Source organism: Colossoma macropomum, unplaced genomic scaffold, assembly GCF_904425465.1.
Source record: "Colossoma macropomum unplaced genomic scaffold, Colossoma_macropomum, whole genome shotgun sequence".
Lineage (NCBI taxonomy): Eukaryota > Metazoa > Chordata > Actinopteri > Characiformes > Serrasalmidae > Colossoma > Colossoma macropomum.
The window spans coordinates 7,537,067-7,563,231 of record NW_023494801.1 but is presented as its reverse complement, the minus strand read 5'-3'; the positions used below and the strand labels follow the sequence as shown (position 1 = coordinate 7,563,231).

Below are 26,165 nucleotides of genomic sequence, written 5' to 3'. Positions count from 1 at the left end.
TTACTTCCCTCCACTTTGTTTCTCTCTACTCTGCTTCTTTTGAGGGTCAGTCTTGTTTCAGCGTGAGGCTCCGTCTATGTCTCATTAATTTGGCGGCTATTTGAGGATTTTTTTTTTCCTTTAGCTAAAATGTGTCACAGCCTTTTCATTAATTTGAGAGCCGTGTTGTGCTTTTCAGATGTGCGCGCTGTCCTCGTTTGTTGTGGCCCGGAGGGATGCTGCCATGTTCCTCACACACACACAGCCTTTAACTAACATAATGAAGACAGTGTTCAGAATCATTGTTAGTTCTTGTAAATCAGCTTTAAAACACTGGATAGGCTCACATTTCAAAGAAAAAAATGAGAAGAGGAAGATTTATCCTTTTTTTTTTTGTTCTCATGTTCTACCCACAGAGTCACCAGAGAGAGATTCGTCACCAGGGTGGAATCAAACCAGACTTGTATGGACCACTCATAGTAAACGTTCCCATTCATTCAGCTTCAGTTCGGTGTCAAATGAGAATAGTTTCAAATAAGCAGCGGAGAACCCTTAATGCCTTCTAGGACCAAGTGATTTCTGAGAATTAAAAATAAATGTTTTAAGGAAATAAATAAATAAATAAAAGAATTTTTTGTTAAAGGGAATTTTGCAAAATTACTTAATCATTCAATGGTTAGATGTGAACAAAATCATTCAGAGTGGTTCGGTGCGAAATCAATCAGTCTGAGTCAGAACTGTTCACCATTATATTACTAGGAACCAGACGTCCGAAGCATTTACTAGCTCTAAAAGCTACCCCCATTAAGGTATTACACAAACTGGTTATGAATGCTTGATACCTGAGACATTGTTGTGTGATAGTTTTGTTATAAAGTTTTGGCCTAAAATGTATTTTTAATATAAACCATTACTCCAGGATTACTTATATGTTACTAGCCTGTAGCTACAGCCGTTCAGCATGGCTAACGTCGGCAGGTGCAACTGTGATCCATCGCAGCTCCTCTGATGAATAAAGCTACTCACACAAACTGACACCGTGTGACACAACACCACCAAACCAAACAACACAAAATGTCTGCAGGGTGGAGAGGTACATGGCGTTGTAAGGAAAAAAGTACCCAAAGAAAACATATGTTTCACATTAAACCTTTAGTGTTTGTAAAAAAGCTGTTTTGTAATATATCTTTACACACCATGCACTGTGATCTTAAAATAGTTTATAAACAGGCATTGATAGTGTTTCTATCTGGTTTCTATCTGGCTCTACCTGGCTCTATCTCTCTCCCTCTCTCTCGGTCTATCTGCTTGTCTCTCTCCTTGTCTGTTTCTTTCTTTCTCTAACATATTCTCTCTTTCTTTTTTATCTGTTTTCTGTTTGTTTCTCTCTATTTGCATTGCCTGTATCTTTCTCTATCTGTCTCATTCTCTGCCTGTCTCTTTTTGTCTATCTCTATGTTTCTCTATCTGCATTGCCTGTTCCACTTTCTGTCTGCCTGCCTTCATTTAAAGGGGAATTCCACCGATGATTTTTTTAAATTTCTGCATAATTTAATGGTGAAGATGTAAACAAAGTCATTCAAAGTGGTTTGATGTGAAATGAGCCATTCTAGGTGAACTTGGTGAGTCAGACTTACTCACAGTGAGGGTGATAGGAACCAGACGTCTTAAAGTCCCTAAAAGCTCCATCACAGAAAGTTATTACGACTTTGTTTTATACTAGTTTTGAGTTAAGATTTTCATTTAAAGCATATCATGTTTTTTTTTACCATCAGCATTACATCTGTCCTCTCAGAGGACACGTGTAGGTTCACTGGCGGTTTTGAATAGTAAATAAAATGTCTATATTTGTGCCGTAGACATCACCACCAATGATACTATCTATATGTTTGTCTTTCTGTCTGCCTTGTCTGTTTCGCTTTCTGTTTTCCTTATTGTCCTCAGGCTGTTTGTCTGTCTCTCTTTGCCTGTTTATCTCTCTTTCTGTCTGGCTCTCTCTCTCTCTCTCTCTCTCTCTCTCTCTCTGTGTCCTTTTCTGCCAGTCTTCTCTCACTCTCTTTATCTCTATCTCTCCCTGTCTGTCTGCGTTTTTCTCTGTCTCTTTCTCTGCCAGTCCCTGTGTTTCTCTCGCTCTTTTTCTCTCTCTGTCTTTTTATCTGCACCATGTTTCTTTTTCTTTCTGTGTATCTGTTTTTATTTAAAGGGGAATTCCACTGATTTTTCAAAATTTCTGTATAATTTTATAGTTGAGATGTAAATATCTATATCTCTCTCACTTCCTTTATCTTAGTCAGTCTTTCTCTCTGTTATTCTCTCTTTCTCAGTCAGTCTCTCTCTCCTCCTCATCTCTTAATCTATCTCTCTCTCTTCCTCTCTCTCAGTTATTCTCTCTTTCTCAGTCAGTCTCTCTCCTCCTCTCTTAGTCTATCTCACTCTCTCTCTCTCTCTCTCTCTCTCTCTCTCTCATCTGTCTCCTCGCGGGACCCGTCCGACTCCCCCGTTACCCACACTCCCCCGCGCCAAGGCAACATGGAGGAGCGCAGGCGCTGCGGGAGAGCGATGTTAGGAGCGTGAGACGAGCAGCGCGCGGGGGAGGCTCCGAGGGAAAGAGAGAAAGAGCCGGAGAGGAAGAGGAGGAGAGCGGGGGGAACGCCAGCGGGACCGCGAGCGGCGGCCATGCGCCGGTAAGCGGCAACGGCGGGGTGCGCGCGGGGCTTCGGGACGGCGCGGCGGCGCGAGACAACAAAGCGTTAGCGTTAGCCACTTAGCATCAGACGCTGATCGCATCGCTGCACCATTGTGCTCACTCTCCTGCCTTTCCTGCTTTTCTTGTTATTGTTTCCCTTTGTTTTCTTTCTCACCGTGTGTTTATCACACTCTCCTCACTTCTTTACCCGCTCCTATGGTTTCGAAGTCGGTTTCCTATTCGCCAGCTTCTTGTTCGAATTTGTCCGTTCCACCTTAAATGGTGCAGCAGTTAGGTTACATTCTAGCGCTTGGAACTGCTGCACTATTTAAGGTGGACCGGGAAAATTTAAAAGAAGCTGGCAAATAGGGAGCCAACTTCAGCCTCGTCTCATCTCTTTTTCTCTTTGCTTTGCTTTTCTCTCTCTCTCTCGTTCTCTCGCTCGCTCTCTCTCTCTCTCTCTCTCTTTGTGCGTGCGTTGCGAGCGCCGTTTATTTATTCTCGCTTTGCGTAGCTTCATAGCAGCTAACGGCTTAGCATGGCTGCCCCGGGGCCTCTGCATTGTTGAGTGAGCGGAGTTATAAATATGCATATGACCCTAAATAAACTCCTTCGCACCGGCAGCGGAGCAGGAGCAGTTCTCTGTGCCTTTGCTGCACTTTTCGCTGCTACACGGTGAACCCGGGAAAGCTCCGGTTGGGTCTGACGGACTAACTAGCTAGCCGAGTTTGGCTAACGCATCCACGGCTGCTATTTACATACCAGCTGCATCAGTGCCGTTTCACACAATGCACAAAGAGCCAAAGCCTCGTCAAGTCCTTTCTTCGCGCTTTCAGACGAAAAGCTGGTCACTTACAGTCGTTCTGGAGTCTGGATTTAGCTCAGATGGTGTTCTAGCATGTTTCCACTGCTTCTGGTTGATGCATGGTAGGAATCGTTGATTGCTGTTGACTCGAGATGCATGAACAGATGAAGGCTGTGGGTAAATGGTTATTGGGGTGTCAGTTTGTTGTTCTGTTTAGGATGAAGTGTTCTGATTTATTTAGTTACATCCTTATTGTGTCACCTTGAACTTCTCTTATGAGTAGGGGTGAGAAATATGGCAAAAATATAACATTTTGATGCTTCAAAACATTTTTATGTGTATCACAGTATTCAGCTTTTCAGAGGATTAATAAGGTGGGACATATAAACAAGCACCAGCGGTGCCACATTTAATAAAATACTGTGTCCACTATGATCTTTATTGAATGTTTGCACGGACAGTGGTGCACAAAAGGCAATTAAACCTGCTTAATCATGCTTATTCTCAAAGAGAACGAGTCATTCAATGTTTAAGTACTGATAATATCAGCTATATGTTCGGATTATATTGTCTGCCGCTGTAAGTACTTTCTTATTCACTTCTAACTGTGGATTCAGTTGAGCCGAATTAATTCTGGTGAAATGTGACTAGCTGCCATGCACAGTTGTCTACTGAAGTAGCTGAAGTTCATGCTGAAGTGAGTGATGGAGAAAGTGGCGGAAGGACAGTTTGCTGAGTGTGTAGGTCACTTTGGGCCAGTAGATAACAGACTGGGCATGGTTGAATTTGCATTGGTAAACGTAAGCTCTTCAGCCTTTGGAGAGTAGCTAAATAATTCAGCAAGATTGACTGATCGTTCTTAAGCACGTCAATGGTGATTCATCTGACTGTGCATTCACAGCAAAATCCCCAAAGCCTATAGCTTTTCATTAACACTAACTGTCCATAAAACTTTGAAATGTATGCATGATTAACTGGTTAAGATGTAAACAAAGTCAGTCCGAGTGGTCTGATGTGTTGTACTCCGTTCTAGTGTCACAGTCGTTCAGTGGTGGTGATGGGAACCAGACGTCCGAAGCATTTGAATGCCTCTACCTAACAGTAAATAGTTAAAAATATGCTGCCTGATGCCCTTAACATTGTTTTGTAATAGTTTTGGGTTTGAGTCCATTCATAGCAGAAAGGCACATGTTTTAAGGCAAACATGTCCCCAAAGAATTTAGATATCAGGTTTGTAGCTATATTACCAACTTATATTACCAACCATTATCAACATTACAAAAAATAGCTGCTGCCTGTTAGATTGTGTGTACATTTCATGATGAATGGACTAAAAGAAATGACCCAAAATGAGAAAATGATTCCATTGACTTACATTAAAAGTAAAGTATGTTTTTTCCTTCTTCTGTAAAGTTCCTGTTTTGGAGATGCAAAGTTTTCTTCCGACAACAGCAATTATAAAGTTTTCAGAAGGCACATGTAGGTCCACTGGTCATTTTGGATAATAAATAAAATGTTTATTTTCAGGGTAGACTTTTTCACTCCTTGTTCCTTTCACCACCACTGTAAAGGAGTCAGAGTTGGAAAGTTCCTCTGCAGTGCACCGTTTGACATCTAACCACCCTGAATGATGTTATTTACATTACATTTATGGCTGAATTATACACAATTTTTGGAAGATAGTTGGATTTCCCCTGTTAGTTCAGAGGGACACAAGTTCATTCAGATGTGTGGAGATGTTAAAATACTCTGAGTCAGATTTGTTAATGATATTGATCCAAGCACTCTTCAGAAACATCTTGCTCCATTTACAAAGCTATTCACAGGACGTAACTGTTGGCCTCTTGTATGGTGTTAGTCTTAACAGGTTCTTAGGCTAACCATGGGCTGAACATCTGTGTTTGTGTTGATAACACCTGCTTAATCCCTAATGTTTAAAATAGAACCTGCGGAAAGAACACCAACCAGTTTTTCAGATGTGCATCTTGGTTTAGTCCGTGGCCTTTGTGTGTGAAATGTGTTTTTTTTTTTTGTGGCCAAGACTGAGATTTAACTCAATTAAGCTGTTAGGTATTTTATGTGTTCCTTCATACTTTCTTTGAAGCTCCACAACTCAGACATAAAGCACAAAGAATGCTTGTTTGTCAGGATTGCCTGGAAAAATTGTACGCTGCCATGTCAGGCTGGCTTAAAGGGGCATCCCGGCCTAAAACTTTAATTATATATGTTCTATATCGTGGCATTGCGTCCCTCAGCCTCATCTGTTTGACAGAATTCATGATTTTGTAAGCTTTTGGTGTTTTCATTTATCAGTATTCTCTGACTGCTGTACCCAGCATGCATTGTTAATGTCCCATAACTTTTGGGAACCATTAGCTTTCTGGCTTTCTTCTGCATTGACCTGTTAACCGAAAAAAAAAAAATCAAACAGCGTGTTTTGTAAGTATCCACACCGCAGCTTTGAGATACTACATCAAGTTTTTTTGATCAAATCTTTAAACCATCAAATCTCACACTAGAGACTGTTGTGGTGCTGCTGTAGAAGGTTTGTTTACATGTTTATATGCATGTTTACAACAAATGTAGCAAAGCTTACATTTTCAGTTTTTGGCCTGAGTGTCCCTTTAATTTTCAACCCGTAGTGTGTGATTTGCTGCAGCAGTGTGAAGCAAGGCTCCTTCCAGTAGGCCTTATATTGCTTGGGTTAAAGCTAGGTTGGAGGAACGATGGCCATCCAGTAGCGCTCAACTGTACCAGTGCGGTTAGTGGTCAGTTTCAAGCTGTGGTCAAACACTGGGCGACAAATCCGCACAAATAGGATGAACAGACAGCGAATAGACTGGCTCATTAAGATCCATTCGTACGGATCTCCACTGATTATACAGTCTTTAAACACTATGGATTAAGGCTTAACTGATAACATTGTAGTACAGTAAAGCCTGCAGAGATGTCCAGAGAACTGTTCTAAGAAGCTCTGCCTCCACACTGCAGTATTTTCAGTGTTCAAGATTTTTTTGAGTTTCTGCTGTTTATTGAATTTGAGTAATTTGAGCATTGAAAACTTCATGTGTCGGTCTTGAGACTGTAACTGCTGAATTGCAGCTATTCAAGTCATTTAGATTTTTGACCTTGTAAAATAAGACACACTACATTTTTTCCAGTACTGATATTGAAACTAGATACATGCTGATATTAGGATCATGTTGGTCACCATATAATTGCTTGAGAAATTGATGATTTGACCCATATTTCAAACCGATATTTGATCACACATGCACTGTATATGTATATATGTATATACTGTATATGCAATGCTGTGATGAAATGTCTACAAACTCGTAACTAGGGCTGAACATTTAATTGTTTTTATTGTGAAATCACAATTGTAACTTTAAAGAGCTGCATTTTTATTTCTGTCTTACATTTTTCAACATTATCTTAAGTTTTAGGAGGAGAAGCTGAAGCTAATGCATATAACAGAACTGGCAGTCTGGCATACTGCATTTAGCAATCAAGCCTCAAGTCTGAAGTATGGATGTGGTGGTGTTCTTGGTGGGGAAAAAAAGGCTTAATTTATAAAACAATGAATCTGCTTTTGAGTTGCAGTCACATTACTATTAGATGTGTTCCCCAAATTGTTCAGCTTTATTTGTAACCCTCTAGAAATAAGTGTTATATTTCTTTATTATGCTAATCAAGGTAAATGGAGTCCCAGTGATTTATCGGTGTTAGTATCGGCAGATATTCATGAAAAATAGTGGATATTGGCATCAGCCCAAAATTCCTATATTGGTCCATCCCTGATTGAAACCATCTCATATTGCTTTCCTGAAAACCACTTTAACTACTAAAAAAGCTTTAAAATGAACTATTTTTAACTCTAGCACTATGTCAGGCTTGGGGATTTGGAGTCCTCTCTGGTGGAAATCTGTAATTGCATGCAACATCTGGAGGAACATTTTGTAATGTGGGTTGTACTTTGGACCCCTTCCCCAAGCGGATGAATCTGGTTGTGAGCGTGTTGAAAGAGTACTGAAAGAGAACTCCGTCAAAACTTGGTGAGGGACGTGTCCTCATAGGACGCAAGTGAATTGTATACTATTGTCATCGTATTTTTACCTCTGTAATGTTGATTTTGATTTGAAACCTACACATTGAGCCAGACCTGTTTTTTAGTCTGTGACGTTCTTATGTAGAGGTGGTCTGAAAAAATGCCCACCTGACAAGTCTGACGTTTGAATGATTTCAGGTTTTACAGGGCGACTCAGGGCACGCACACCGTATTTCAGCATGTTTTTTTCTCCTGACTTAGTAATGCTATTTATTTTAGTTTTAGCAAAAAGTCTTACATAGTGCAGCTTTAAGATGAGCATCTAAAAGTTATACTCTCATGCTGAAACTGCTCAAACACTACACAGCTAACAACATTATTACATCACACAGTGTCGACACTGTTTTAGTGTAGATTTTTACAGAATTGAATCAGAATCATTGTTTCGTTCTTCTGATGGCTAACAAATCATTTTCTGCTGATATTGACCCGATACCATTTATGCTTTTCTGTATACAATTTTAGCAGCCAATATTTCTCTTCAAAATCAGTATCAGTAACGGTATATTGGCCAGGCTTTGCTGTGGATAATCCATCACGGTCAGGTTCAGCTGCTCTAAAAAATCTGCATCAGTGAACAGTGAGCGTATGCAGGCATCTCATTCAGTTTATTAGATTTGGGCTGAAAATGTCATTTCGTAAAGGGGAATTCCAGCATTTTTTTCCAAATTTCTGCATAGCTCAGTCGTTAAAGGAGAATTCCACTATTTTAAAATAAGATGTAAACAGTCGTTTAGAGTGGTTTTATTTGAAATGCTCCCGAGAAAGTTAGTCAGGAACCAGACATCCGTTAAGTGCCTCTTAAAGCTCCCTCACAAAGTTATGACATGAAACGATTCAGAATGAACTGATATCTGATATCTGAGACGTTGTTCTACAATTGTTTTGAGAAGGTTTTGCTCTAAACAGATGTTTTAAAAGTTATTCATGGTGGAGAGGTACATGCAAAGTTATATGGAAAAATAGTCAGTGTTATTCAGACTATTTTATCATTATTAACATTGCATATAAAAACTCAGATTTGTGTAAGTTCACTATTTGTTTTGAAGAGTAAATAAAATGACATGTTTGCGATGTAGACATGACCCCTGGCTCCCGGTACCACGACTGTAAAGAAAACTGGGTCAATATGTTTCTCTGCAACAACCATGTTACATCAAACCACTCTGAGTGAGTGGTTAAAGTGTGAAGTCATACGCTACATCACAGGAAGTTATGTGACATGGTTAAGAATATGCTGCCTGAGACTTTATTTTATAGTTTTGAAATTAGGATTTGGCCTAAAACTGATTTACTGAGGTAAATATAGGGTGTTTTAAGAAAAGACGAAGAAAAGACTATTTTATTGTTATCAAAATGACCTGTAAAGACTACTGAGTTGTTTAGGATGGAATAAAAATATTGTGGTGTAGACATCGAGAACACTGGTTCAGTAAACTCTTCTATAAAACACTATTTCACATCAGACACCTCTGAATGAATTTTGATCAGTGGAGTTCTCCTATAAATAGCCAGTATTAACTTTTTTTTTCTTTTTTTATTTTTGAGCTGAGATATTTGCATAAAACTGCTTATGCAGGTTCTTAGTTAAGGTTTCAGGTTTTTCGGTTTTGTATATTCTGCAGTTTTAGGTTGCCGGTTGTGTATTATGTGGTGGTTTTCTTCCCGTGTTCTTAACCTATGCTAGTTTTTGTAAATGAGGAGTGCAGCTGAGAGCAGCTGAAGTGTGTGTGTGTGTGTGTAAGCATGTGTAAGCGTCTCCCTCTCTGTCTGCCTGACCCACCAGCCTGTGTGATTAATGCAGCTAAGCACTTAATGGTTGGATCAAAGAGCGCACGGCTGCCGTCCCTGAGGACCAGCGTGGCCCTGTTGCACAATCTGTGCTCTCAAAGAAACGCACACACACACACACACACACACACACACACCTCCCTGTGTGTCTAAAGTCATTTCAGTGGGGTTTATTATGCTTCATTACAGTTTATTATGAAACGTTCTAGTGTCCCAAAAGTGTCAGTTTACCGTGCTTAATTAAATACTTTATGATTTTGATACCCTGTACTATCACTTCATTAGCAGTATTGGCAGATAGAAATCACTTTCAGGGCTGGTTTCCCAGACAGGGATTAAACCAAGTCATAAACTCTATTTTTCTTTCAGTATAATTCCTGTGTAGTGCAGGTCTAGACTTAATCTATGTCCAAGAGACCAGCCTTAATTTTCAAAAAGGTTTGTACTGTATTATCTTGGAAAGTGCATACATGTCTTCATCTCCAGTTGTTTAAAAATATTTAAACAACCCATGTAAAATGACGTTTTTTCTTCTGTACATGTAAAAGCACAATTGCTGTTTTATTTACTGAATTTAACTTATTCAGATAAAAAACATGAAATGTGATCTTCGCCAAACATGAGACACAGTTGATACTGATTTTTTTTCCCCCATTGTGTTAATCTCAGTGAGTAAATGATTGTGCACTAAACTCTGCAGAAAAAACACCATATTTACCTTACTTCCACTTTGAAATTCAACAAAACATGTAGTTCGACAGGGGTGGTTTAAACTTTTGCATACGTCTGTGTACTAGGGACGCACTAAAAATGTTTGGTCAAAAAAGGCAGGAGAAAATATTGCAGTGAAAATATTGTCAGCCAATAACAATTAGGCCTACAGCAAAGTGTCAAAATCTAAGACTTTGCAAATATCTCTGATGGTGATAATAATTTGTTCTTTTCTCTCTCCTGCACTGGTCAGGACAGACGCATTCAAACAGTTTGAGCAGCAGCAGACAAGCAGTGAAAATGTTGGAACTATTTCACAGTTTCTATGAGGGACATTAGACAAGCAGTTTATAATTTCTGTTCGTGAAAACAACAGAAACAAAAAGGTAGTCCCTGCTAACACACTGGCACCCTCTGTAGCCTTAGTTTTTGAAATGATGAAAAAATTCACAAAGAGTTAAAGTGCAAAGATTAGAGTTCATTGCATTGGGTTTTCGTTATGTAAACTGTTTTTATTTAATCTCAGCTTGTTACGGTTTTCGGTTTCAGTTTTCAGACCTGAATTTAGGTCTCGGTTTCGGCCAAGAATTTCGGTCACACATGCTTAAGTGAGTGCTTTAAAGCGGTCAGTGCAGGCACACTGGATCTGAGCGCTGTGGATGTTCTGTATCACTTGCATGTGTGTAGCGTGAGATCCTCTGAAACGGATTGTTTTGCCTTTTTTTCATGATTTTATAGTGTGATTAATATCATTATGATCCCGTTTGATTGACCAATCTGATGAATCTGGCTACTGGTTATTTTACAGTGGTGCAGTTCTTCACTTTATTTTTGCTGTGTGAATGGTATGATTCATTGTAGTATCGGTATCAGCAGATATTTGCTTAAACAAATTAGCGTTGGACAGATGTTTAGATATGACTGAAATTTTAAACTGAAATTTGATGTCTATTGTATTCTGAAAGAGCAGAATGTTAAGATGTCAATGGGCTGTGATGGCAGAGAAAGAATGGTGTTAGTCTTGGTTTAGACTTTTTCTGCGGTTTTCTTCGATTCGATTTGAGTTTGATTTGGAGCAGGTGACATCAGATCTGTGAAAGTACCAGAGTTAGCAGTATGTATATATCCGCTACTAGGGGTGTGAATCTTTAGGCACCTCACGATTCGATTCGATTACGATTCAGAGGGCTGCGATGCGATTATAAAACGATTATCGATGCATCTTGGTGCAACTTTTTTCTCTATACAGGATTTCTATCTTCCTACTGTCTGAGGACTTGGTAGTTTTAAAGCAAAGTATTTGTAATGATCCATAATGTAAATGCATTACGGATCATTACAGATACTTTGCTTTATATATCTAAATATCTTTTATTAATAAATCAAATGGAAGTGATGTGGCAAGTGAACTAGAAGGCTCTCATTCAGAGATGCTGCTGCCACTCATCTGCGATAAAATGCGCTGTTGCCCTGAAATAAGATCCAGAGGTAATGGGTGTCCACGCAGCACGTTACAGCCGTCCTGCCCGTTTTCTTTGGTGATTTTATAACTTCGGTTTTCGTCTCGTTGTAGAGAGGGGGGGAGGTCTATTTTCGAGACTGGATGCTGAATCTCGGCTCCAAAGTGTGCAGCATAGTGACAAAGCTCTGGTTCTCAACGACTGAGAACAGACAGCAGGTCACACAGCACCGAGGTCTGGCCTCGCCAGTAGCGAACGATAAAACAGAGATTAAGACGAACGTTTGTAGGACTTATTTGCATTCATAAGCAGCGCGGTTGGTTAAATCTGCAACGAGAGTTAAAAAAAAAAAGTTGTGAAAATGAAGTCGCTTCTCTTTCGAATTTTCCCGTTCCACCTTAAATGGTGCAACAGTTACATTCGGCACCTAAGGCAGAATTTAAGGTGAAACAGGAAAATTAGAACGAGAAGCTGGCGAATGAGAAGCGACTTCAGCCTCATAGACATTTTACAAGAAACTCTTCTAGTTTTGAAGAAAAGTTTTCTGGCGGAGATGGGAGGAAAGCGGCTGTAGGCGAAGCGTAAAGCAGAGCAAAGTAAATCTGCACTCTCGTTTACGTTTTTAGCCCATACTACGACATTAACACATACTGGACATTAAATGTTGTGGCTCCCAAGGTGGTTTGACTTTGTTGAAAGGCACAATGTCTCTTCTTAACATTTGTGTTGTGACTCCTGACCTAACCTGGCTTTTAATGCAGAGGGAGCCGCTCGGATTTCTCACTCATCCAGTAGTGTTTTTATGTGCCGCCACAGACTGTCCGGTCGCTGCACTTCCGCACTTCCAGTTCCGCCTTTTGCGTTCCATCAACATTACGTTATAAATTAAATATTTAGAAAGTCGATTTTTGACATTTGTGAATCGATTCAGTGTCGTTCACGTCCGCATCGCGATGCATCTAAGAATCAAGTTTTTCCCGCACCCCTATCCGCTACTATGAGTGTTTCCCCACAATAGCACTTTTCAGGCGTAGCGCGCAAAAAAGCACACAAGAAATTTCTCCACAGTCTCCGCAAATATAACTGTGCCAACTCATAACGGCATCTTGTGCGACCTCTGCTTCAGAACACGGTCCAGATGTTAGCCAAGCTAGCTATAGGCTACAGATATAACGTGCTGCGAGTTCAGATATTGGACACCACATGTCCGTGATCTACCCTTCATAAGATTTAAGCCTCATCAGGTTCTTGAACATACAAAATGTAGGTAGGTCTCTATAATTACCATTAGCTGGATCCCTGTTATGCATGTTTATATAAAAACAACATGCATATAAACACTGGTAAACACTTTTCCACAGCATATCTCTACTATTAAAACAAAGACAAACTTTGTTTTTTTTTTTTTTTAAATTTTGCTGTAATGTCAGACAATGCAAACATTAAACCACTTATTAGTTTTTAAAACATATTGCTGCATCTACAGGGCCCTTTGTTTTTTTTTTTATTGTTTTTTAGATGTATGATTTTTTTTTTGTCTTGTTTTGATTGCTAATATTTGTCTTTTTACTAATATGAGAAGAGGAATGACAATTCAGTGAGACTGAAGAAAGGCAAGAAAAATTAACAAGTGATATTCAGCTTGTTTTTCTTGTAATATTGCTGCACCAGCGCTTTGGTTTGCTTTTTAATGATATTTTGGTGAAAAATTCGCCTGGAAATAACTGTTCAAATGAGAGGACTGCAGCAACAGAGTCAATTTACAGAGGCTTTAGGCTGTTTAGGCTTGAATTACAGATGGTTCTAAAGGTCAGAAAAGGAAAATTAATTTTAAAAAATGAGTGATATTAAAAATTTATCGTGTTAACCTGTTAATAATGTGGACTCTGACACAAATAATTTATGTATTTAACATTAGTTTGCAAATTGGTTGTCTTATGTATTACAGATTTGTTATGCTTCTCAGAGTCTCCCTTGTTCTTCTTTTTTTAATTCTTTGTGTATCTCTCTCTGTCTCTCTCTCTCTCTCTCAGGATGAGAGTGGTGCCCCTGTGTTGAAGACTCCATCAGTCTCTGTTCCAGTGAGAGAGCCGCTCTGCTCTGTGTGAAAGCCTTCAGCCGCCACCATGAGCCTCATCCAGGACAAACTCGGCAATGAGTTCCTGCGCTCCAGCGGAGGAATGGATCCTGGCTTCGGCCCAGGCATGCTCATGTTCAGCCACCTGCCCCCGGTCACCAGCTTCACCCGCCTGGCCAGCCAGACAGTCATGGCCGACCTTCAGCCACACGAGATGATCCTAAAGAAAGAGAGGGACTCGCCGGACTGTGGAGGAGGAGGAGGGGGCTTGGGTGGAGGAGGGCTGGGCGGTGGAGGAGGCATGATGGGAGGTGTAGGTGACTATGTGCATGCCATGGGCATTAAACAGGAGAAAGTGTCGGAGCATGACTACAGATTACCTCTGTATCCTGGGGGTGGGGCTGGAGCCGGGGGGCGGAGTTCAGGAGAGCTGCTGGAGATGTCGCTGGGCAGCCATCAAAACCTGCTGGTGCATGACCTCAGTCTAGGAAACGTAAGTTGTCCACTGTTACATGGCACAAGAACATCAGTGAATGAATGTCATCTCAGCTAAAGAAAGTGCCGAAAGTGCCACTCTTATTCACTACAGGCCAAAAGTTTAACGGCAGCACTAACTTCATATAAATAGGCATGAAAATATTTTTGCAAGAGATAACGGTCAGTGAAATGTTCATCATCTTAGGCCTGCGGTTTCTGGCTTGTAATTGCATCACCCTGTACCAGATCGCCCCTATCAAATAACTCATTCTGAGAGTGTTTGCTGTAAGACATGGTAGTCCAGCTATTTAGGTGTCGGAGTTTTGCTGTTTTACTTGTCTTAATCTTTTGGCCATCTTTGCGTTTAACCTGTAGATTCACAAACGTCCACAAGACATCAGGGTTATATAGAAAAGTGCTGGCGGCACTGTGAAATGTATTTTGGCCCTAATCAGATATATAACTTCGGTAGAAGAAATCGGTAGGCTTTCTTGTGTGATGAGTAACAGAGACTGTCTCAGATGGGCTTATGGGTATAACACTGGATGCTGATAAGGACTCGTCTTCATGACATCTGTTCTATATTTTCGGTGTTTCTGGACTTAGCTGACATCACTTCTATTAACTTCTCAACTTATTTAACCATGTTAGTGACAAAGCTGCACTATCTTTGCCTGCTTAGATATGTTTAACAATGCACCTTTCCCATTGTGCTCATGTTAAGGAACTCAAGAAGCGAAGTATAATATAATTTACCTACTTACTTGCAAAAAAATGCAAGCAAACTGTTCACATTTTACTGTCCTGTTAAAACAAGTGAAACTGCTGTTTCACTGAATTGTCAAACGGGGTATATTTTTTCAGTCTTCTGGTGATGACTGAGTATCCAAAGTGCTTTCAGTACTCGAATACTGGCACCTCAGATGGAGTACTCGAGTACCCGCACACATCTCCACTGTTCAACACATGGCAATGCTAGCAACAAAGAGTGTGAAGGCTTTTCCCTATATGATAGGCAAGAGCCCATGTGTCAAAGACAAGGTCTGTGGGCCGTATCAGGCCTGTGACACAGTCCTGTCTGGCCCGCAAAGTATTTTAATTTTCTATTAATATTAGCTTGTTTCACACTGTGCTGCACTACAGTCCCCAGCATGCACTGCAATGTAATGTGCGCTCTGACTCTCACCTCAGTCATCTATGGGACAGCGGTTACACCTCAGTTCTGCTCAATTCTACGCAATTCCACACCAGTCATATCACCAAATGCATTTCAGCGGCAATTCAACCAATGTAAACAACTTGCGTCAGCTCAGCAGCTCAGAAACTGAGCCCAAGTCTTAATGAACTTGCAGCCAAGTTCAAGGAAATAGGAAGGTTTAAAAGACCGAGCTCCTGGGGACATTTAAATGTTGAATATTTCAAGTGTCCATGTAATATTTCAAGGTCTACTACAAGTGCCTATATTTTACTGTTGGAGTTTTGGCATATTTTAAATAAATAATGACCAGTTTGTGTTACAGCACAACATTAATAAAAATTAAATAAAAACTTTTTTTTTTCCCTCTGGTCCACAGATTTGATCAGTTTTTTTTAAAAACGACCCTGTTAGTGGTTGAGTTTGACACCCCTGAGCTCGAATAAGACTTTGGTTAAATTAGACAACAGAAATTATGTATTGGATGTTTGCAAATTTACTGTACAATATTTTTTAAATTTTGAAAGGTATCATATCCAGTGCTGGGAAATATGACGATATTTGTGATAAATTACGTCACAGTATGCTTTTCTGAGCATATCATGGATATCGTCAATATTTAAACATTTTCCAACTGCATATTTGGTTACGAAGAGATCATAATGAGTCCTATTAATTGGATTTAGTGCTGCACGGTATGTGAAATGTTGAATACAGATCATTGCATTTATATTTTTTCATTTTTGTTTAATGAGGAACTGCTTTCTCTGTCAATTGTCAGAGACAAATAGCAATTGACATCGTGTATCACTAAAGTTTTTAAAGTGCTATTTTCAGTATTTGAAAGCGTATATATTTGAAAATGCTGACATTAGATGCGTGGTTACTACTGTTTTTTTGAGTGATGAGCTGCTTTAAGTCTTTGTATCTGAAATGACTGTTTTCCTTACATGATGTTATGGACTTTTTTTATTTATTTTTGTTTTATCTTAAGAGAACAAATACAGAGCACTAGCCTGTCATGGCCTGCCATGTCAAAAATAGAGCTTTCAGAAGCAATGCAGAAAATCTTTTGCTGTGCCCTTGATAAAAGCTTTTTTTGAAAATAGTAAAATATGAACTGAAGTGATCAGTTGAAGTCTGGACCAACTAATAATGGACCAACTAATCAGTTACGAAAATAGTCTTTAGTAATTTTGGACCATTTGTGTTGGTCCATTCCTTACAAAAAAAAACTTTCACTGGTGACAAACTCAGTGACCACCAGTCACCTCACCACTAGTCACCTCTGCTGTTGGCATGATGACGATGATGAGGCAGCTATGTTCCAGCAAGTAGAACATTTTCACCAATGCTGGAAGGATCTTCAGTGCTAAAAGGAGTTTCTAAAATCAGCTGAAACGGTGCTACAGACTTCTGAGTCATAGCCTGTAGAAGCGCACACAGTTTCTGCTTCTGAATGAAGTGATGAAGCTCTTCACGCTACTTTCACTTTTCCAAAATGGACAGTAGCCCAGTGTCCCTGTTTGTCCATTCTGCTGGGAGCAAAGAATCGGATCCTGTTTGCACATAAAGACATTCAACCTGTTTTTTATGTTTTGTTTAATGTGGAGCTGCATCTCCAAAATCAGCTCAGGCTCAGCTGAGATCTTATCTGTGAGTGAAAGCACTCGCAAACCTAGCTTATAAATGAGGAGGAGAACCTCTGTTGTCCTTTCTCTTTTCCACAGTGGAAACGATCCTACACAATGTCACAATTTGCCCATTCTGTAAGAGCCTATTAAGAGCCTATTGTGATATAGTTGATATATCCATTCTGCCAGTAAATATATTTTGATATGTATTCTGGACTTTTTTGGGGCTGTGAAAACACAGCAAAAATTCAAAAGAACTTGCGTTTATTCCCACATGTGGACTGTAGGGCTGAAAGGCTGATCGTTGTATCGAAATCACAGTGTGATAGAGTGCAATTTTCAAATCACAAGAGCTACAATTCTAATTATATCCTGCATGATTTAACATTAGATAATGTTAATAAGTTGTAAGTGGATACATTTGACCTAATAACAGAGCTCATGAACTGGTGGTGTGGCACACGTTGCTCAGCATTCAGACCCAAAAAAAGAATGTGCTGGTATTCTTGGGTGGCATCCTCAAGCTCAATTTATAGAAAAGAATTGCATTTTAAATCGCAATTTTAGTCAAACATTTTTGCCAGTGATTGCATACACACTTAAAAGATGGCTCTTCAGGGGTTGTTTAGTAAAGAAAAAGGTTCTATGTGGAACCACGAACACTCAAATAAACGCTTTGCATGATTAAAGGATTCTTTTCATTGTGAAAGAGTTCTTCAGAGTGATGAAGATGGTGCTGTAGATGGTTCTGAAAAGGGTTCTATATAGCACCAAAACTGTTCTTCTACCGTAACAAGTTTGACATTGTAACAATAGAAGAACCATTTTTGGTGCTAAATAGAACCATTTTCAAAAAGGTTCTGTATAGAACCTTATACAACAGATTTTCCATCAATCTGAAGAACGCTTTCATAAAACAAAACTTTTTAATCATGCAAACGTTTTTTTGAGTGTTCATGGTTCTGTATAGAACCGTTTACTTTACTAAAGAACACTTGAACTGTCTTTTTTTAAGCGTGTACTATAATAAGCTCTTATTATAAAAGAAGTGAGGACAGTTTGTTTATGAGCCCTTTAAGAAATAACTTGTTGCTTCTTTTTGTGATATTGTGAGAGAATTATAGTGTGTCTTAATAATAATTATATAAATAAATAGTAATTAAGTAATATGGAGTATGCACTATTAGAGTCACACTTTTTTGAATGGTAATGTTTGTAATAAAGCACATTGTAGTGTTACTTATAGGCCTGTGCTCCACAGCTGTGCCTGGCTTAGGCCCACGTGTGTTGGGGGAGCTGTAGTAGCTCTGAAGCTCAGCTTCTAACAAAGCAGTAAATCTAAGGATGAGCTGGAGCTGTTAAATATGAACCTCACTTTCTGGGAATAATATTGCCGTCCAGCTTCTGTTAGCATGAATGAGGGAATGAAGTAGGTTTGGCAGGAAAGGCAGCGACATGTAGAAGCATGCAGACAGATCACACATCCTCGGACCACCAGCCTGCATGCTGGGAGCGTGAAACTTTTGGCAAGCGCGTGAGAACACAAATTGGATGATTATCTGTTCAATCGTTGTAAAGATTTTTTTTCCGATGGCCTCTGCTGGCGCACAGGCGGCTGAGAGAAAATTACTCAGAGGCTTGGAGACTGCAGCACCTGTGTCTTTGTGCTGTAGCCGCTGGCAGCTGACTAATTGTTCACATTTGTAAAAAGGAAAAATTCGTTTATTCGTTTATTTGCTCACTCAGCCTTCGGTGTTTCTCTTCAGGGACACAGACAGGAGAGTTTTAATTGTGATCAGTGTGATGTTTGAGATTTTCTCCTCAGCTCTTCCTCGAGCAGAGCTGCGTGTCGTACTCAGAGCTGTAGCCGTTAGAGTTGGAGAGTTATGTGGTTATTTTTCCATTCGACTCAGGCTGGAGTGGAGGAGGAAATGAACCTGGGTTTGTTTTGGCTAGAGCCGAGCCTAATTTAATCCAGAAAACTTCTGATATTTCATCTCTCTCGCTCCCTCTCTCTACCTCTCTCTCTTTATGTTTCTCTCTCTTTCTCTCTGCTTTTTCTCTCTGTTCCCTTTCCTTTTTTCTCTCTCCTCTTTTGTTTCATTCTCTTTTTCTGCCTTTTGTTCAATCTTTCGCTTTCTTTTTCATCCCATCATTCTCTCTCAATCTTCTATCTTTCTTTCTTTCCCTCCCCTTTTCTTTGTCTCCTTCCCCTCTTTTTTTCTCTGTTCTTTCTTATTTTCCTTTTTTCTCTTGTTTCTTTGTCTCTTTTCTATCTTTCTTTCTGTCTCTTTCTATCTCTCCCCTTCATGCTTCTCTGCTCAGTCTTCTTGTTTTTCTTAGTTATTTCTTTTTCTTTCTTTCGACCACTGCCTGCTTTTTTGCCACTCATTTGTTTTTCTTATGTTCTTTCTATTTTTCTTTGTCTTTCATTTTCTTTCCTTTTGTTTTTGTTTATTTCTTTTTCTTTTTTCCTACTACCTGCTTCTCTTCTCACTCTTTTCTTTAGCTCTCTTTTCTTTCTCTCTCTTCTCTGTTTGTTCTTTCTTTTTTTTTTTCTTTTTTTCATTTTTCATCAATGTTCTCTTTCCCTTCTCTACTCTTTTCTTTCTTGCTTTCTTGCATTTTTTTCTTTCCGCTCATGGTCGTAGTGTGAGGCTGAGGTTAAGTATTGAGCAGTATATTGTGATCTGTATTTGAATCATGGTGCTGTTTTAAAGGCCGCGGCTGAAATGAACGTCATTAATTCGAGCAGCTCTTTGTTTCGTGCTCCTCAAGCGGTGGGAGCAGTTTGATTATTCAGGGTTTAGAGATGGAGTCTGCAGCCTGGCCGCTTGCAGCTGCTTAATAATCCAAATGCTCTCTTCCATAGATGGTCGCCAGGCTGAAGAAACTGGCACCGACTCTCAGGGGAAAGATTCAGAGCGTCGTAAATAAGAACTTTATCACCGCGCCTTCTGCCTCACACATACATCGTCCCACACTGTAGGACTCTGAATGACCAAACTAGGTCCTAATCTGGTCTTTGTCTGTTCTGAAGAGAAGGGAAATATTATTACTTATGAGCTGCCAATGTTAAGAGCATTTTGTTTTTCTCCTTCCTGTGCTAATATTTTCTTCTTCTCTCGTTTTCTCTGTTCTTCTTTTCCTTTGTTATCCTCCCAGCTGTCGGGGAGGCTGGGAAAGGACTCCTCTGGGAGGAAAGGTCGAAGGTCAAATGGTGACGGACAGGAGGCCAAGTCACGGAGGAAACGAGCAGAGTCTAAGGTTCAAACACACTCTCTCCTTCTTTAGCTTCTTTTTTTCTTTTTTTGTGCCTCTGATAAAAATCTTTGTCCAATAATTGGCTGGTTTTATACTCTTCCAGCGTCTCTGCTGTCAGCCATGAACAATGCAAGGTGCTGATTATTAGTGGAATGTTTGAATTCTGTCAGTATCGGCAGATAACTTGCTTTAAAAATGTTTAGATTTGACATATATTTTAAGCTGGTATTTAATGTATCTGTTGTACTCCAGAATAACAGAATGTTTGGGACACTGGGTTAGTGGGGTAAAATGTCATGGTTTCATTAATGTTGCTGCATTTGTGACCCTGCAGGAAAAAATCCTTTTTGTAATGTTGTAATGCAAACTTGGTATTCGTGAGGGGACGAAAATTCTCGAGGTCAGTTTATAGAAAAGACCTGTTTCAAATCAAGTTCGCAGTTTTAGTAAAAAAAAAAATCAGATATTTCATGATCATTCAGTCCCAATGGAGTGGAGATCAAACAGTACATTTTAAAACTTTTTCACTGGGGTTTACATACACACGTAAAAATAGGTGGTTCTCGCGTGTTCTTTAGTTGAAAAAAAACAAAAAAAAAAACAGTGGTTCTATATGGAACCATGAACACTCAGAGAACCCTTTGCGTGATTAAAGCGTTTTTTGCATTGTGAACGGGTTGATGGAGATGGTGTTGTAGATGGATTTGAAAAGGGTTCTTCTATTGTAACAAGCTTGACATCATAACAAAAGAAGAACCCTTTTGGGTGCTATAAAGAACCCTTTTCAAAAAGGCTCTATGTAAAACTATCTGCAGCACTTGTTTCATTAATCTGAAGAACACTTTCATGATGCAGAGAACGCTTTATTCATTCAAAGGGTTATTTGAGTGTTTATGGTTCTATATAGAACCCTTTTCTTTAAAAAAAAAACAAAAAATAAAACAATTTCTAAGCATGTACTATAATGAGCTCTTATTATAAAAGTTAGGACAGTTTTTATGAGCCCTTGAAGAAATAACGTCTTGCTTCTGGTCTACAGGAAAAAGTGTCAGCTTTGTAATGTTGTAATGTGAACTTTGTAGCAGCGAGTGAAAACCTAGTGAAAGTGAAAATGTGTGTGCATATATATGGTTTTGTAATTATTATTATTATTATTATGTAATGTTGAACTTAATATGCGGCCTTGTTTTTTTAGAAAGTAGCTATGTAAATGAGGTTGTTGTTGTGTTTGTTTGTTGTTGTTTGTTGTTTAGTAATACCTCAGTTTCTGTATTTCATAAATGTTTAGGTATCAGTTTTGGCAGATATATGTTCACAAAAAATACCAGTATTGGCTAACAATTCCTGTATTGGTGCATCCTCACTGGTTGTGCCTCATTTCCTGTATCTAGTCTATGATGCTGGATCCAGACGGAGGGAGTCTGTCTCCCAGCTCCAAACCGCACATCTGTGAGCACTGCAACGCGGCCTTCCGCAGCTCCTACCACCTCCGCAGACATGTACTCATACACACGGGTTAGTACACCATACTGACTTTTGGCTGAGTATGACTTCAGTACAATATTATTGTTACCAGTAATTAGATTTGGTTAGATAGCATGAATTACTAGAATGACTCTGTGAACATTTCTGCATTGTAAGATCACAATGTCACAGTGCAGAGTTACACCAACATAAATAAAATTATTAAGAGCTGTTGCCACGGTTTATTTTTAGAATCAATGAGAAATCGATTAGAATTGTTTTTCACCTAAACAAGTATATGAACCATTATTCCTTCTGTGATTTCCTTTCCATTTATAACTGTTGTAGCAACACTATCATTGGGAGTTATATTTGTGTCAGATAATTTCTAGTTAGATAGAACTCCCGGTCAGTGATTAGAGGGTGCGTCTGTGACAGTTTGTTTTTTATTATTGCAATCAACTGAACGGCCAATTCCAAAACACACAGGCACGGCTCGATTCTTCTCTGTCCTGAACTGCTAGCCTGTAAAAAACACTTAAAATAAGACTCTTCTCATTCTCTGTGTTGTGTATAAAATGCATAAAATGCATGACTCTGTAGTAAAATGTATGAAGCAGTTCCAGCTACTGTCATCATGTGGGGGTTTTTAAGGAATTACTAATAATTAACTCCAGTTACAAAAACGTATTATTGCCTTTTTAACATCTGTGAGTGTGAACGGCTTTGCAATGAGCCAAGCCGGTTCACCAACCAATCAGCAGTTGTTAGCTGTCTTGCTAGTGTTGTGCTGCCTGCAATATGTCTGTAGAAAAATGGAAAGATACTAGTTTGTTTTTGTTGTTGCTCTTTTTTCAGTGATGTAATGCATTAGAAACATTAAACAGTTTGTCATTTCCTTCACTCGTGTGTTATTGTTTGCATTTGCAGCTACAGACGTTTTAGTGCTAAACAGTATGTATGGTATTGGCAAAATAATACTGCAATATGATTTTGGGTTCCTACTTATTAATCATAGATTCTGACCTTTTCGAGTTAGAGGTTTGGTGGAAAAAAGAAAAAAGCTATGTAAAACACAGGCACTCACCTGTGTGTTGTACTGCTGTCCACTCCTCCAGGTGAAAGGCCTTTCAGGTGTAATCAGTGTAATATGAGCTTCATTCAGAAATACCTCCTACAGAGACACGAGAAGATCCACAGTGGTAAGACTTCTGCTTACGTTCTTTTTCTGTATTCATTCTAATTGAGTCTGCTTTTAGATCCAGTTTTCTAGCTTGTTTTTTTTATCTGACCCTAATCATCATTTTCTTTCTCTTTTTCCAGGAGAGAAGCCTTTTAGCTGTGATCAGTGCAACATGCGCTTCATTCAGAAGTACCACATGGAGAGACACAAAAGAACTCACAGCGGAGAAAAGCCATATAAGTGTGACACCTGCCAACAGGTAAGCCTCAGCTCCATCAGGCATGACGAACCCTAGTAGATAACTATCATTCCATTCTTTACAACACCAGATCTCTTAAGTTTAGAGGTTAATTATTAAAGAAAAGTTTGGAAAGAAAAAAAACAGTTTTAACCAACTCCAGATATAGCTGATGCATCGAGACATGTTTGCTGTCTGGAAATTTTTTAGTTTTGCACTGGAGCTCTGAGGCTTATACAGATAATAAGCAATGGAAGCTTATATCTTACCAAGTTAAATGTATTTTGACAAATAACCGACTGTCATTAGTCACAGTTGATCAGCAAGCCTAAAATAATCATGTAACCCATTTAAAAATCAAGTATAAAATGGATAGTTCAGGTTGTAAAATCTGATTGGCTGTGCCACGTTCAAAGCAATTATCAAATATTTGACATACACACACTTATGAGTGCACATATCAACTGAATTCTGTATCAATGCACCAAAATATTTTACAATAATTTTTGCATGGATAGAAAACATTTATTCTCATATGACCAAAAATGGAAAAGTTTGGAAAAACTGGAATATAATGTTACGGGCTACTAAATGTTCTACGTTTTACTGTTGTATTCATCACTCACTTCTAGCCCAAGTAAGAATGTAAATGCTATGATCTGGGCTACGTTTGGCTCTCCGTTTTTCAGTTTTTGACATAATTTGAAAATGCCTGTTGCCCTTTACACTGTGTTTTTTCATGATGAACGCATGAAACGGCTCCAAATTACTTGGAGAAATGTCTGGTTCCATTGACTTACATTAAAAGTAAAGTATGTGTTGTTATTTTGGAGATATGAGGTTTTCTTCCGACAGCGATTTTGTGTACTGCTATGCTGTCATTAAGTGTCATCAGACTTTCTCTGTTAGGAAAGTAACTGTGTGTAACTTCTGTTCCTCCCGTCCCCCCCCACAGTATTTTTCCAGGACGGATCGGTTGTTGAAGCACAAGCGCACGTGCGGAGATCCCATCAAGAAGGGCCTGGATGGTGGGGAACTGGAGCTGGGCACTGAGGCCGACGGGGGGCACGGCAGCTACGGAATCACTCAGGGAAACACGGCCGCCCCCGGCCGCAAACGGGGCAAGTCCAAAAATGCTGGCGAGGGGGGTAAGCGCAAGAGGGCAACGGGGTCTTTGGGGCCCTCACATAGTCAGGGGATAGAGGGGTACAGTCTACATGACTTCAGCACTGTGGAGAACCATGGCGGGGTGTCGTTATCATCTTCGTCATCTTCAGCGGCAGGAGCAGCCCAGCCTGGGCCCAGCATGCACGGGGAACACGGCCGGGCACCTAAAATGGCCTTCAAGAAGGGGAATAGGAAGGGCTTGGAGAAAAATGGCAATGCCCCGGGTCAGCCCAAGCCTGGTAGCATGGAGCTGGACAGCATGGGCCTTCTCCAGGGTCCAGGGCCCAAAGCGGGCCCTACCAGCAGCAGCAACTACGATGATGCCATGCAGTTCCTGAAGAAGCGACGGTACCTGCACGCAGCCAACAATGGAGTGGGAGGGGCAGGAGGTGGAGCTTCTGAGTATGATGTGGGTGTAACCCACCTTCAGCCCCAGCCGACTGTCATTCAAGGTGTCGTCTCTGGGGTGATGGATGGTGACGCCTCTTTGGGGCTGCTCGACTCCTCCCCTTTGGCTGACATCAAGCAGGACAAGTCTGGCATCCCGGACGAGGTTCTGCAAAGCTTGCTGGACCACTATGCCCACAAGCCTGACGTGACTTTTGACCTGTCTGACCCTCATCCTGTGGAGCTCCAGGCGGGGTCTGCGGATGGCCCGGACCCTCTGGGCCATGACGTAGACCCTGCGAGTCCTGGGGGTGGAGACAAAACAGCCATCATGCACGAGTATTCTCGCTTCCTTTTGCAGGCGCTCGAACGGACCAGCCATAGTAGCGGCTTCTCTTTAGGCCCAGGTCCAGGGCCTTCCTCCAGTGTTGCTGGGCCTTTCTCTGGTCCTGCAGCGCTCCTTTCAGACAAGCACGTGTACACCACTTCGCCTCTGGAGTACTCCTTCGGGCAGCCCGTTTCGTCCTCCTCCTCTCCTTCCCTCACCTCCTCTGTGCCAAAGTCCCACTTTGGGCTGTTAGGAGGTTCCTCGCCTTCACAGGGTTTCCACCTGTCCGGCCTGGAGCCCTCAACCCACTCCCAGTCCCAGCAGCAGCTTACGCCGTCCCAGGAGCTCACAGAGCAGCTGGAGAAGCAGCACGTCTCCCCGCCTCCGCCACCACAGACTGCTAATGCCAATGCCTACCAGATCCAGCCCCCGCCAGCAGACCTCGGGGCCCAGAAAGAGCCCCAGGGTCCCAAAAACGGAGCCACTACCACTGCTGGTGGTTTTCCGTTAGCCGCGACTGCTGCTTCCCAGGACACCTTGGCCAGTCTGGACCCTGCCAAGGGCTCCTACCAGATCGAGAACTTTGCGCAGGCGTTCGGGGCGCAGTTCAAAGGTGGGCGGCGGCCGCTGGGCTTCGGCACTGATCCAGGGGGAGAGGTGGAGCACCGTATGCAGACGCCCGTCTCCGAATTCTCAGGGTATAGCAGCCTCTTGGCTGACGTGAGTGACCCCGTCAGCGCAGGCCCCAAAACCCCACCAAGCCAAAGCTACAACTGAACAGGCTGCAGAGCTTACATCTGTTTTGTTTTTTTGTTTTTAAATCATTTTTTTGGATTTAGTCTTGTTTTGTATCATTGTTGTTACTACTACTATTATTATTATTGTTGTTATTATTATTATTATTGTTAATTATTATTATTTAGTTCTATTTTATTGTTATTGTTTTCTATTTTTTCGTAATTATTATCTCACTGCCATTCATATTTACCATAAAATTTCACAGCGCTTGGCCTGCGAGGCCAAACAGAAATGCAATTTTTCGAGTTTGAATTTCCTCCTTTCCATTTTGGAAAAATTCATTTTCCCTTACTCTTTAGTAGTGTTTTAGAGACTGCTCTGTTAATCAACTTTTTAAAGCAAAAATAGAGTAGCAAACCCTTTTTTCCCTCCCCAAGGAAGCTCATGTTTTAGCAATCAGCTTCACAAGT

General features: G+C 40.4%; 1 protein-coding gene across 1 annotated transcript; it reads left to right on the top strand.

The window, feature by feature from the left end:
* The first annotated feature begins 2,508 nt into the window (after positions 1-2,508).
* Positions 2,509-25,953, top strand: znf281a (zinc finger protein 281a). Its single transcript, XM_036590520.1, has 7 exons — positions 2,509-2,663; positions 13,577-14,113; positions 20,092-20,193; positions 21,582-21,705; positions 22,773-22,856; positions 22,978-23,096; positions 24,031-25,953. The coding sequence occupies exons 2-7, from the start codon at positions 13,670-13,672 to the stop codon at positions 25,732-25,734; spliced, it is 2,577 nt and encodes an 858-aa protein (XP_036446413.1). The 5' UTR covers positions 2,509-2,663; positions 13,577-13,669; the 3' UTR covers positions 25,735-25,953.
* Positions 25,954-26,165: the final 212 nt, after the last annotated feature.